Source organism: Branchiostoma belcheri, unplaced genomic scaffold (assembly GCF_001625305.1).
Source record: "Branchiostoma belcheri isolate BF01 breed outbred unplaced genomic scaffold, Haploidv18h27 scaffold318, whole genome shotgun sequence".
Taxonomy (NCBI): Eukaryota; Metazoa; Chordata; class Leptocardii; order Amphioxiformes; family Branchiostomatidae; genus Branchiostoma; species Branchiostoma belcheri.
The window spans coordinates 89010-103205 of record NW_017803930.1 but is presented as its reverse complement, the minus strand read 5'-3'; the positions used below and the strand labels follow the sequence as shown (position 1 = coordinate 103205).

Sequence of the window (14196 nt, the reverse complement as noted above, 5' to 3'; positions counted from 1 at the left end):
AGAAAACTATCAAATTTCATGTTCAAACTTTTGCACAGAATACTTGTATGGTAAAATTTAAGATCGAAAAAACATTAACAAATACCGAATCACATGTACAATTTTTACAGAATTGGATTAATAAACTTTCAGGAGAATGTACTATGTAAATCTCAACAACAGCTCAAAATATGTTCCGTTTCTTTAAGCCACTTCAAATAGACTGCTGACCGCTTTTTATTCGGGACATGTTAAAGTACCGTAGATATGATTGTATGTCCATCAAATAGAATATTGTAGACAGAGTAGTGCCATAGTAGTACCAGAATTGTACACAGAATGGGTTTTGTATATTGTATATATTGCTTTGAATAAAGATTTTAACTTAAAAAAAATGTACAAAAATACATAAATGTAACAGCATTTTTTTTAATGTTGCAATATTAAAATGTCAATTCCCTTGTTAGTTTTTTAACGTCATTTTACATTTAAAACAAATCGTAGGAGGATACAACGAGTATTGTTGTTACGTGCATGATGAGCTGTAGTGTCCTGTAGTGCCCACTGTATACACTATAAAAATGCCTTTTCTTGTTTTTCTTGTATCTTCTTGTATCTTGTAATAATATCTTCCTTAACGGTTTCATATATTCATGTAGCTATTTTATATTCATGCATGAGTATAGAAACATCTAGAATGTTATTCTTGCATTGAGATATATATTCTCGTATATACTTATAAATTAAGAATTAGGATCTTAAATACATGTGTTCCATACACTGTAAAAATGCACTTTCTTGTTTTTCTTGTATCTTCTTCCAAAAAGAAAAAAAATCCGTGGCCTTCAGGGAAGAAATCTTTCTCCGTGTAAGAAAAAGAATTTGTCCACGAATTAAGAAGTTTTTCTTATAATCTTTTTTTTTTAATTTTTAATTTTTTTGTCGTAATAATATCTTCCTTAACGGTTTCTCATATCCATGTAGCTATATCATATTCATGCATGAGTATAGAAACATCTAGAATGTTATTCGTGCATTGAGATATATATCCTCGTATATTTTTGCAAATTAAAAATCAGGATCTGAAATAAATGTGTTTCATATGAAAGTACTTCTTACTTTTAAGGAAGTTTTTCTTGCTTCTAAGATTTAAGTTCTTATAGTAAGAACACTTTTCTCTACAGAATTAAGATTCTTGTGACCAGAAAAGGCTTCTTGCTTTTAAGGTAGAAGTTCTTAATATATCAAGAATATCTTTCTCACCAGAGGCCAAGGATTCTTGATCCCAGAAAGTTCTGATTTATTTGTTACTGAGAAGAAGTGCCTCTTTTAAATTGACCCCATGACTAGAATCTTGAAATTTCGAGCTAGTGTTCAAATTTTAAGTAGATGGCCTTTCAGATAGTTAACTCATACAGAACTTCTTCCGCAATGTGTTTGTATCGATTTATATGTGTAAAAGTTTATTACACATGTAGAACCTAAAAGAGCAACTTAAAAATTTGTTTGTCACAGATACTTCTGAAAGAGAACAATCTACGTCATAAGGGAGATTCAGCATGAAAGTTAGTTTGAGAAATTTTGAGACATGAAACAGTCTAACGACTTAAAGAAAAAGACGGAATTTCATTACACTGTCTTCTGAAAGTCCAGGAAATGTGGAAGCTAGGGTCTTATACAGTCTTCTGAAAAAAAAGAAGAAAGTACTCCCGCAAATAGTGTAGAAGTTTTCTGAAATACGGAAAGCAACATCCTGAAAGGACGTTTGCAAAAGTTATATTGTCGAAACATTTTCTGAAATGGGAAAAAAGAACGCTCGCATGAGTGTTGGGTTTCCCAGATTATCCCATCCATACAATCAAATCAACATGACATTAACAAGTTGAACACCATTGTGTCTGGGTAAACTGTTGGAAAGACTTTTCACACAAAGCGGATCAAATTTCGTAAGCGGTAGACCATATTTTACACACTCCGTTATGAGATAACTTGCATAAACCAGGTGTTTCAGTTTGGTCACACAACTGTTTCATATCATCAATATTTCTGACAAGTCTTTACTTGCCCAAATACATGGTCATAGGAATGGTAATCACGATGCTGATGATGTACATGACAAGATTGAGCCTGTCCAGGACCTTAGCCAGCAGGGTGTAGTCAGACACCTCCTCCTCGTTCTTCACAGCTTTGGTCAGCTCTTCCAGCTCCCTGGTCATCTCCTTTGTTTGATTGTTAACCGCCTTCGTCATCTCCTTTGTTTGGTTGTTAACCGCCTTCGTCATCTCCTTCATACACGAGATCAGCTCAGGTAGACCAGAAGAACCGGTGGTCTCCAGCCCTGTAGCTGTGGGAGGCGTCAATGGCTGCCCGGTGCTCCTGGAAGATGAAGGGCGTTTTATTATGGATGAGAAACGCAGAAAGCGGAATAACGGAATTTGTTGCATTTATGATATAAAGAGAATAATTATCTTCATTCTAAAAGGCAGTAACCCTTACTCTGTACAGATAAGTATCTATATTAGAGAATGTTTAGACCTTACAAGAAAGAGTTATTAGTTGATTTAGCTGCAGAAGTACGTATGTCCATTCTTTTGTACCCACGTGCCTGTCTGTATATCTAGTTATATAACTTACGAGAGTGACAATGCTTTTGTTGTGTCAATTAAATTTTGACTTATAATCAACACCAAACCTTCTTCCTTTGTCGACGGCCGCCATATCATCAGTTTGAAAGGCGTGGTTGGTTATCTCTATGTCAGACTGGTTAGGCAAACCAGCCTCTCCGTCACCTGTACGTTTCTCCTTTGTTAGATCTCCCAGCAGCAACATCCTAAATAACAGGCAATAATTGAAATAACTAACATGATTTTCAATACTTTCGAAATTTATGCGTGATTGTTCATTGATGGTTATGTGTAGGGATAAGATATGGTTCTTTCAGATATATCGATACGATATACAGAGCAAACAAAAAGTAGGTACTTTGAAATGTAGCGGAGGGAAATTATCTTCGCCCGCGGAGACAGGCTGCCCTGCCGGTCGTGAATGAAGATGATGGCCAGAGTGAAGAAGAGGAATAATCCCATCAGCCCCATCCACAAGATGATCAGCGTAGCTGTAACATTAGAGATGGTTACTGGTTACCAGAATGCTTAATGAGTCATACTTAAGTTGCCACTGTCTTTAATAAATGATTTTTAAAACAATACTGTGAGGGTATATCTAATCTTTACTCACCGAAAAGAGGCAGTGCCCCCTTGACAGGAAGTACGTTTGTCACAAACACGAGAGACACGACCATGGAGAGTAGAATGGTCACTCCAAACGTGATCCGGTCGCCCCTGTCTAAGGGCATGATGAATGTGATGTTCATCAGTGCCACCAGGATGATGCAGGGTCCTACAGTAGTGGCGATGTGGAACAGCGGGATCCTCGACAGATGAACAGCAAGGCACGCTTCACTTGTACTGTTGTCTTTTGCGAAGATCTTATCCTTTCGGTACCATTCACCCTCCGGTGTTGCAGTAGAGTAAGAGTTGCACGGAGTGATTCCCATGTCAACTGCAGGCAATTCCACTTGGCATTCTATGTTAAACATATTGTTTAAATAAATCAAATCCTAACTTTATTGTTATTATGACAATAGGTATCAGAAATGTAAAATAATAAGATTTTGTAAGATTTTGTTTTCTTATCCACGATGCCAAACTCGTAGTTATGAGTTCATCCTCCTTCTGCAAAACATTGTCAAATATAACATAACATCATTATCTTTGAAAAAGAAACGGACATAAAAAGTATGTTACAAATCATTGCAAAAGCTTTACCGAAGGTTTGTGCGATTGCTGTGGTTGCAGAAAAGCAGATGTTGCATTCCATGTTGTCTGCAGGAAGAAGAAGGGGTCTGCATCACACACGGTGGTGGTCAGGGTTTCTACACTCCATTCCACCAGACCATCGCTGCTCACTCGGACCGGCACATCCTTAGGTAGGCCTTTGTAGACCGGATCGGCACTGCGAAGTAATTGTATTAAACGTTGTCTTCTTGTGTTTTTATAGAATAGCATAGACATAGTACACAGGTCGTACAGTTTTGAAATAACGCAAAGCCTATCCATTGTGTTGTTCAGATATAGTAAATCATATTTAATAAGGGAATTTTATGTATAGATTGATGACTTTAAAAAGTGTCAATTAAAAAGTACGGCGTACTTTATTTTCAGAGTCAAAGTCGGTGTCCAAATGGCGTTGCCACGAACGTTAAGCGTGGTGACGTCATCGTAGTACTTCGGATCCCAGCTCAGTCGGCTGTCCTGCCATGTCTAAGGAAAAGAAACATTTTAATGCCTAAAATGACGAAAAAGAAAAGTAAAAGCTAAGTAGTATGTAGTCGACATTATCCACCCCATTATTAGGCGGAGCAGGTCAGAGGTCATTGACATTATGCTAAGCGTATGCGGATTTATGTTAGGGATATACAAATGCATGCAGGAATGTAGCTAATGAGCTAATTAACGACATCAAATCTATCATATTGATATATCCATAACTATGAATTAATTAATTCATAACTATGAAGTATTAATGTACAATTATGAAATAATCCAACAAAAACACGAGTCGGACGCAAGCATGCATGAGTGCGATTTTTGTTGGTAAAATAGTTTGCACGACGGGACAACATGCTGCAACACCGATGCCTACACGACGTCCCAAAACCGGCGCCGACGTTTTTGATCTCGTGTCTAACGTGCAACGAGGCGTTCGATACGGTGCAAGCCCTGCAAACCCACAGAGAAGCGTCCAACCTCTTACCGTCCACATCCCGCGAACAGAAGAGAAGTGCCCCGGGAGCCGGGACCGGTCCCTCCCCGAAGCGCTGCAACAACCAACCCGCGCCCGGAGAGTTTCCCTATCTGGAAGACCCGGTCTCGGACGATCTGCTTTCCCAAGACGGCGACGCGGCCACCAAGCTTCTTTACAAACAGAAATGGTCCAGCATTCGAATACAGTTCAGAAGGGGGCACATCATACAGGACACCTACAACTTTCGGTTAGGTTCCGAAGACACTAACGACTTGGACGAAAACGTGTGGGCCATCTTCCGGGACCAGCAAACGGTCTTTAAAATAACGGGTTTTTCCTGAGTGGCGGAGAAACGGGGGCGCTGCGGTACTTTTATCCGTCGGACAACAACAATCGTTTCGTGGAAGAACCCGTCCTGGTGAAAAACCAAGGACGGTGTTCGCCTGTTCCTCGACAGGCTGAACGACGCGGACCTCATGGAGCGGGCACGTCAACAGCCATCGAACAGCGAGACCATCTTGCACAAAATACCGACCATCACGTTTTACATTTACAAGATCAAAGACCACCCCATCGGTGCCCCCGGAACCATGTCAGACTGCTTCGTAAAGAGCAAATCGATCAACGCTTTACTAGGCGATAAACACGGTCCGTTTACCGACAAACTCTGTTTTCTCCGGTGTCTAGCTCTCCACCGTAACTTTATACAGGTTTCTGACCGACACCCACAGAATCTACACCAATCTCAGTGAAGTACGTAACCTACATGCAAATTACATGCAAACCAATCGACTACTCCAGATCCACAAATCACATCACCTATGTTTCCGTTCACCCAACCATCTACCGCAAATGTTGACGCTAACCCCACCTCTCACCACACGACATATATACACGCAAACAGCAGATGGTTCTGCTGCCATGCTGAAAACCTTTTTGTCAAAGTAACAATGTCGGTAGGCGTGGCGTCATCTTTCATGGGGCGTTGCATGGGCAACAGGTTACCCAGGTAGCCGGGTTCAAAAGTGCACCGTAAAATTTATCTGACCTCTTCCAATGACATCATCAAACCCTCATAATATATCATCTTAAAAATATACATAAATAAACTCATAGCTACACATACGTTTTTCATAATTATGAATAGATAACTCATAGTTATGAATATATCAGTATAATCGGTTGTATGTCACTAATTAGCTCATTAGCTACATTTCTGCATTATCCTTAACATAAATCTGCATACTCGATAACATAATGACGGTGACCCCTGACCTTTGACCGAGCCTGATCGCGAGCCTGAATAATATGAAGCATACTGTCGACTATATACTACTAGCTATTAACGTCTAAAGTCCAAAATGATGTGACCAAAATATTGTCTGCAAAATCTTGCCTTAACTTTATGTAATATTCTCATAACTATGACAACTTACGAAATCGATGACAACGGATGCAGTCAGTTGCTCCTTCTTTTCATCCTGAAATACAAGTTACATCATGAATTAAGGCGTATTTTAGCTCTTACAATTTATTTTATGAAGGGGCTATAAAGTGTGCAACAGAGTAAATGTACTTACCAAGACAACAAGCTTTACCACAGATCCAGTGAAGTTGATGGTGACATTCTCAGGTGGCAGACTTGCACTGGAAAAGGCCAGTAGATCCTTTTGCAGCCTTTGCTTGTGGTTTACTGCAGGAGGGTGTGTTTTTGTGCATAAATTCCGTAAAATATGCAGAAACTGGTTAATATGAAATTGTCAAACGTTTGTGCCTATATTTTATGAAACGTGAGTCGTTGCATAAGCTTAACTAATTGATAAAAGCATCACGCTTCACATCTGTTGAGCGTGATGATAAATTGTCCAAACACAGGACAAAAGGATTTAATTCATTCTGGTTTTAGTGTGTTAGATCATTTATAATTTATCAAACAATTAAAACTGCGTTCAGTTTGAAAGACCATTGGAAAATTAACTTGTGGTGACCAAAGTTGATGTTTTGGCTCTTCATGTTTATCTGCCCCACAAACATTAACGTGACAAAAGAATATTTTGCGGACGTACAGTAAAACGGATATTGCGCTGTGAACAACCAACCTGTTGCAAAGACTGAGGTTTTCAGACTTACCTGAACAACTGGGTTTGTCATACTGCCAATGGCCTCCTCCGATGCACCTCACGTCCTTAGTATAACCAGACTTGAGTGTGTAGCCTTCGTTGCACAAGTATGTGACCTTCTCTCCTACGTAGTAGAACCTCTTGGTTGGAGTTCTCTTGCCGTAGTTTGGAGGACCTCTGTCCCAGCAGCCTTCAGCATCTGGTGTATACAGTTAGATGTATTAGATATAACAGTCAGTGGAAAAATTATTATGGAATGAGCTGGGTAGAACAAATGAAGTGGCCGTATTGTCCAAGAAGCAAATAATGAACGGTTCTGGAAAGCAAGACATAATTACTTCCTTACAAGAAAACATACCACACGGGATGACGTCACATTCCTCCTGGCTACCGTCTTCGGTCAAACAAAATGGCCGCTCCAGACCGGTAGGGTTGCGGCAGTAGTTGTTATCCAGGTTTGCCCAGGGGAACTCTGTCTTGTAGTTGTAGTTACCAGCTTGCGGTGCTGACCACTCCACACAATCTGCCCCGGATGTAGTTTTATTCCATGTGCCACGGTAGTTTATTCCGACGCCGTGGTAGCAAACTGAGGAAGACAAACCAACACATATCAACAGAATAATAGTGTATGGGTCATCGTGATACAACCTTTACCAAATGCTCCCACAAGTAGAGCTTGTAGAAAATGATTAAGCGTTATGATAATCCCATGTAAGAGTCATATTTGTCATGGTGGAGTAGAATTTATTAAAATAATTTCCGCGGAGAAAACTTCATTTTCACCTTCGTTTCCCTTCTTGGCTGAGTTAGGATTCCAACAATTGTGATCGGATGAAGGAAACAAGATACATCGCGGCAGCTGGTCCTTTATCCTGTCATCAGCCATGTGGAGCACTTCTTCACACCACGAGCGGCATGGCACGAGTTGTGTTCCCCTGACAAACATCAGTAGATATAATACAAGTCAGCGAAAGTAGCACATTTACGAGGTTTGTTACACACGCAAAGACATAAAGTCATGTTGCTTATGCTCCTTTTCTTAGTCTAGGCATATAAGGTTACTTATTAGGTTGTCAAATCAATAACGTAAAGTCATTATCGTAAGTATCTTTTTTACTCACATGCATGTGGTCATGTTGCCTGCATCTAGTAACGAAGAACAACGAGTCTTGTTCTCTTCGGAGACATTGCATTGCGGGAAAATGACCGTTGATATGAATGTCCACATCTCTGGGTGGTATTTTCCTGCGATGCTGTACGAACTGTTGAGCAGCTCCACGACAGAGGAATTCTGGATCTCCTCATATGTCGCCTGTCCCAGCTGATTCGGTAGCATTGTAAGCCTGCTGTCCATTTCGAAATCCTCAGGGATTGGTTTGCACTCTAAAAGGTTGAAAATAATTGATATTGATATTTCCAATGTTTGCAATCTTGACAACATTCAACAAGACAAACTTTCTAAACAAACTGTAGCATAAATCCAAAACTGTACTTTCGACCTCTAGTGTACAAGAACAATCTGGCTCTTTCCTTAGCTTAATTATTTTTTTTTTCATGGACCCTTTAAAATTCATGTCTTTAGTGGCCACTTTGTGGAATACTTTGCCCATCTTAGTTAAGACATGTTTAGCGTTACTTTGTACAAGAAGAAATGACGAATTCAGAATTATTGAAACATAAAAATAAGTCATGAAAAAATAGCATGGGTCTAATCAAACCATACAATCCTCTTGATTTTTTATATATCTCCCATTAAGCACTAATGCTGAGGTCACCTTTCCAAACCGTGGGGCAGTCTTGAAGAACGGAAAAGAGACAAAAAGCACAAAAAAGTTGAAAACAGATGTATACAAATGTAACTATTCTGGTGGGGTCATGTGGCGTAACGGTAGAGTGTTCGGCTCAGACCCAAGTGGCCCCTGGTTCGAATCCTGCTTGATGCCATCGATCTTGTGTACTTGGAAAGGCAATTTACACGTACGGCTTTCCTTACTTCGCTTAGGTGTAAATGAGCACCTAGCTTCGGTTAGGGACGTCCCTCCGATAGGACGTTAAATGAAGGCCATGTGTTTCAGAGAGCCACATCCGACGCACGTTAGAGAACCCACCGCACTTATCGAAAAGAGTAGGGGACCTTCCTGATGTGAGTAGTTCGAAATTACAGTTCGGTCTTACGCAGCTAGCTTGTACTTTAGTGTCATGTACTTTTTATTATAGTACGGTCCAAAAGTGGTCAGTTATTTTAATAACCGACCACTTTTGAGGTTACGGCCGTATAATGGAAAATGGAGCCTTCTGATTGGTTGATATCTTCTGACTATCTGATAATGTCTGTTATGCCTACGTCACAATTCAAAACCGAGCCTGTCTGTTTTTTTACACTATCGGTCGGGACACGGACTTAGAATCACCCAGACGAAAAAAAAACAATACGTCGGGACGAGGCCGTAACCTAATTATGACCATGACAGCCAGCGTCCGCCCAGCTTCATGACGCCGGCTGGCGTCTAGATCGGGAACATGCAGCTCGGGCCCCGTTGGAAATGTGACTTCGGCATTAGCAATACTGACTTACGAACAACTGCAGGTTTAGTACACCTTTATGCTACATGGGCTCATAACAGTGACTTACCACAGCCCTCCTCGTCGCTCCTGTCCGTGCAGTCTGCGATCCCGTCACAACGCTTCCAGGATAGGATACAGGCAAGTCCGTGTCCACAGCGGAAATGTCCCAGAGAGCAGCTGAGTGCTTTACATGTAAAAAGTTCATAAACATAAAGTTCTTAAAAAGGACTTATGCAACATTTTTGCATTTCATTTGAAAAAAAAGGTTCTGTGATTGTAATTTACTTCCACTTTACAACATGTGCACATTGATGACATGTATGATTGGTGCTAAAACAGTCCGCATAAAGCGCAAACTTTGCGGTGCCACCACAAACAAACATGGCTGACAGCTGTGTTTCCAACTGCTGAACACACTCGTAAGGCGTAATGTTTTTTTTTTTTGGGGGGGGGGGGTGCTCTTCTTAATTGCACTTATTTCCAAATGGATCCAGAGTAGGGTCTTCAATTGAATTACCAGAAAATTTTTTGGTATCGTCCAAATGTTACATAATGTAGCTTTAAGATTTTTGAATGGATTCTGCTTTATGTTAAGTTAATACTTTTGGGTGAGCAGGATAACTCAATCTGTTTAGCCAAGGGTTGAATTGTGGGGAGCTTACAAGTTTTGGGACTTAATTGAAAGTGTCTGGAGCGGCTGACATTCGGCGCTAACTCAGGTGACGTCAATACGACCCCAGGTACGGCTAAAACAAAACATAGCTTTAGGCTCCATTCCCACTACTGTAAAATAATCCGAATGGACAGGAATAGATAGGTAACAAAATCGATCATGACTACGACTGCATTCCCACTATGGTAAAATTGTCCGGAGTGATTCGCTTTGATCCGGCTTCACGCCGACCTAAAGCAGGATCGAGCCGGATCAAAGCCGGATCGAAGCCGGATCAAAGCGAATACATACGGCTCGATCCGTACTGTTTTACCCTTGTGGGAATGGGGCCTAATTGACCACAGTTGGAACACTCCTGATCCGGTTCGATTCCACTTGATCCGGATCTTCAACAATCAACTTTGCGAGATGGATTGAATCCCGATCGAGCCGGATTAAGCCGGCAGTCGTCTGTGATGAAACGCTCACCGGATCAAACCAGTTTGGTTGATAGGCTTGGTGACGTCAGGCTTCCAGGTTCACGGGGTCAGCATACGAACAGTGTGGAGATTTTTACCTCATTTTTACGCTTGTCTTTCCCAGTCGCCGTTTAACTGAAGCTCAATGCACTCAATACTTCCTGCACACCATTTTTAAGAGATAAATGGCCACAAGGAATCGCCAAAATACGCCCACCATGTTCAACCCCTAATCTTCAATAAGGGGCACGGCAGTTTTTTGTGAAACTACAGCTTATCCAGCTCTAACCGGTTTGAGTGCGAACGCAAGCGCGGGACCAAACCAGCTGTAACTTCCCTGTATGTGTAAACGCGATCCGAATCAGCAATTCGATACGATACGATATGATAAGATACGATATGATACGATACAACGGGTATCCCAGTGGGAAAATGGCCTAGCCTAAGTTTGGGATTTGAAGAAGACATACTTATCTATTTATATTATTTTAATATAACCACATGTATGTGAGGAGTAACATAATTTAGAGACTTCGGATTCAAAGTGAACAACGGTTACCTTAAGTACAAGACAAATGAAATAAACTGACAAATACAAGAAACATAAGGCGTGCATTTGATAAACCCTTTACGAGTGCAATAAAGGAACTGTAGTTCTGAAGATGTTAATATCATAGAACATTATGTGACATACCTTCATCCAGCTGGCAGATAAACTTGTAAGCAGAGGAGCACGGTGCGTCATTCCACCCTGATCCATAGTAGTTCGCACAGTTTTCTCCGTCGTTACCGTTGGGTTCTCCCGGCTGCCAGCGGTTCCAGTCGGTACTGATGTCGTGTGGAGTCCCGTCTTCCCACACCCACTCACCTTCGTTGTTCCCATCATTTAGACCAAACCAGAAATGTGAGATTTTATTCACGGCGTTCTTCAGCTCTCTCATGAAGTTGTCCACGTCTTTGTCCTTCGGCATGGCCAGGAGCGCCCCGTCCGCTGCACACACCTCTCTGGCCTGGCTGTAGGTTTTGTCTTGGTCGTACGCCTTGAAGCACGCACCCCCGTATGCAGTATAGCCAGAGGGACAACCTGTAGAATTATGATACAAAACGGTATAACTGGGCCTTTCATTTGACATTGAGACTTTGCTAGTTAACTACTTGTACACTAAGTCCCACTCTGGAGTAATAATATGAACTTTAATTTGAAGTACCTATGCATCGTTAACGCAAGCACGTGCAACCTACACTCTCAAGAAATTTATTGTACTTTCAATAAGTAGACTAACTCTGGTTGAGATATTTTTTCACAAGTATGCATTTTTTACATTATGAGATAAAAGAAATCATTTTAGGTGCTCCGGGGCATCAGAGACATAAGTGGTCGAAGGGTGCAATCTATCTGAATATTCCTTTATAAACTAAATTACAGAATAAAAAAAATTGTACATGACGGGGACTGCTTTAGCTTATTAACGTAATCACGTATGCAAAACATCAAAGCCTACGTGATACTAATACGTGACAACTGATTGGTCGGTTTTGTTTTGAAGACGAGGCACCAGACAATATTCTACTCACAGCTCCGTCCATTCTCCTGCAGTTCCCAGGAATCCCGACAGGCGCACGTTCTTCCTCCCGGATGTGCAAGGCAAAGCTCCCGACATCCTCCATTGGACGAGGAACATGCTGACATACGGATACATGAACAAGTTAAGATTACAGATATGATTGTGTAATAACAAATTCTCAAACCTTCAAGTGGTAAAAGTAAGTTGCCACAGATTGCGAGGTTTTTGCAGTTGAAAATATACTTTGACAGCTCAAGTTAGTAGAGGTTATAGCAGCTAAGTATATATTCACTAGCTAGATGTATTGTTATCAACAATGAAATTTATTGTTGCACAATATATGAAAGATTTACCCATTATTGCTCGTGTTAATGTAACCCAATCATTTCATTTAATTTATTTCGAAGCCTTTTAGCCCTGCAAGGCTAATCCTCCAAGTCTCAAAGATTGCAATTACATTATCACATCCATGGAAAATACAGTAAATACATTTAAAAATACATTAATACATTTCAACATCCACAATGAACCCAAAAATCGATATTAACTTTTTAAAAACTAGTGGTTGAGGCTCATGTGATACTGTTTGCGATAGTTTGTTTGAACCTGAGTAGGTTACTCAGTGTCTTAACATGATATGGTAGATCATATGACAGCAATATTTCACGATACAGGAATGAACGTTTCCTGCTGTTTGTCTTAGATTTGGATTAATCTGAAGTTGTTTTGTGCGGAAAATCTGGTATTGTGAATACAAGAGATACATGAACAGGCACAGGGGAGTTGTAGATATTCTGTGGTTCGTGACTAGTAACAATCTTAAATAACATGACCAACGTGCTGATAGAGAATCTCCCTTACAGTCGGCCAACAAAATATGCATCTGCCTGGTAGGTGTATCAGGAGCGTATTAAACAAATCTATAAGCATTAATCATTTAGCATTAATTAACCAAAGAGGTACTGCACTATCCATAATTAGACTGTAGGCGCTATTCATATAGGCTATTTATGTATCATGTATCAACTTATTACTTATTATCATATAGGCAGATGGTGTCGACCAATAAGAAGGCTCCATTTCACATTCGTTATCAGGCCAAAACCTTAACAGTGGTCGTTTTGTTCAATAACCGACCCCTTTTGGACCGTAAAATTATATAGAGCAGAGGACAATAACATTAGTGTACGATTTGTAATATTTATCTATTAAAAACGTTGTGTAGTTTATTTTGAACAATTAAATGACTTACGGACTAAATGATTTTGAACAACACAAATTAAAAGATATAAATGACATTTAGCAGAAAAAAGACTAAACGTTTTTTACACCCCCAGTACTGTCCCAATGTAACTTGGTGACCTCAGATAATATCTTTTTTGTCCATGCCATCTTTTTTTTTCTTTCGGCAATAGAGGATTTTTTTAGCAATGAAGGAATTTAAGATTAATTTCTTTATTGAAGTTTCTTCGCAGCTACCCATCCAAATTTATACAAGTCAAAGTCAAAGTTCTTAGCACAAAAAATGTAACAGGCACAAAGTTAGGAAAAGTGTTGTACAGGACTACTGACTACTTAACCCTATTCAGACCAGGCTTTTTGGTCATGCTGCGACCGGGGTGGGGGGCTTTTAACCCTATCTAGACCGGGGGGGGCTAAAAGTGCCCGCGCCAACTTTGATGTCACCTAGCGTCTGAACGGCTAATGCTAGAACCGCCAAACTTGGTGACTTTTCCTAAAATATTGTTGGCAACAAATCTGTATCACTGGAATAAGATTATGATTTTTCTTGTTGCCATGGCAACGGGTTTCTGACAGGCATTTTTTGCTAAATTTAATCATTTCCGTTTCAACAACAGAATTTAATGGGTTTTATGTCAAGTTACACATGGTTTCTAATATTAAAAACATCTCATATAATTATTTTCATACAGCTTATTTTCCTTAACATTTCATCAATACTCCCATTTCGTTTTACAAGAAAGGTTCATATGAACGTCTTTAGTCTGTTTAAATTGTATTTAAGGCTT

At 40.2% G+C, this 14196-nt stretch overlaps 1 protein-coding gene across 1 annotated transcript in view; it reads right to left on the bottom strand.

Moving 5' to 3' along the window:
- LOC109474770 overlaps positions 1 to 11734 on the bottom strand; it is a 34048-nt gene extending 22314 nt beyond the window's left edge. The window contains 15 exon segments of the mRNA XM_019775131.1: positions 2045 to 2355; positions 2672 to 2809; positions 2962 to 3094; positions 3217 to 3564; positions 3807 to 3872; positions 3875 to 3993; positions 4192 to 4301; positions 6222 to 6266; positions 6366 to 6478; positions 6916 to 7104; positions 7264 to 7491; positions 7689 to 7840; positions 8027 to 8288; positions 9538 to 9654; positions 11296 to 11734. Of these exon segments, the coding sequence (XP_019630690.1) occupies positions 2045 to 2355; positions 2672 to 2809; positions 2962 to 3094; positions 3217 to 3564; positions 3807 to 3872; positions 3875 to 3993; positions 4192 to 4301; positions 6222 to 6266; positions 6366 to 6478; positions 6916 to 7104; positions 7264 to 7491; positions 7689 to 7840; positions 8027 to 8288; positions 9538 to 9654; positions 11296 to 11734 (2770 nt within the window).
- Positions 11735 to 14196: the final 2462 nt, after the last annotated feature.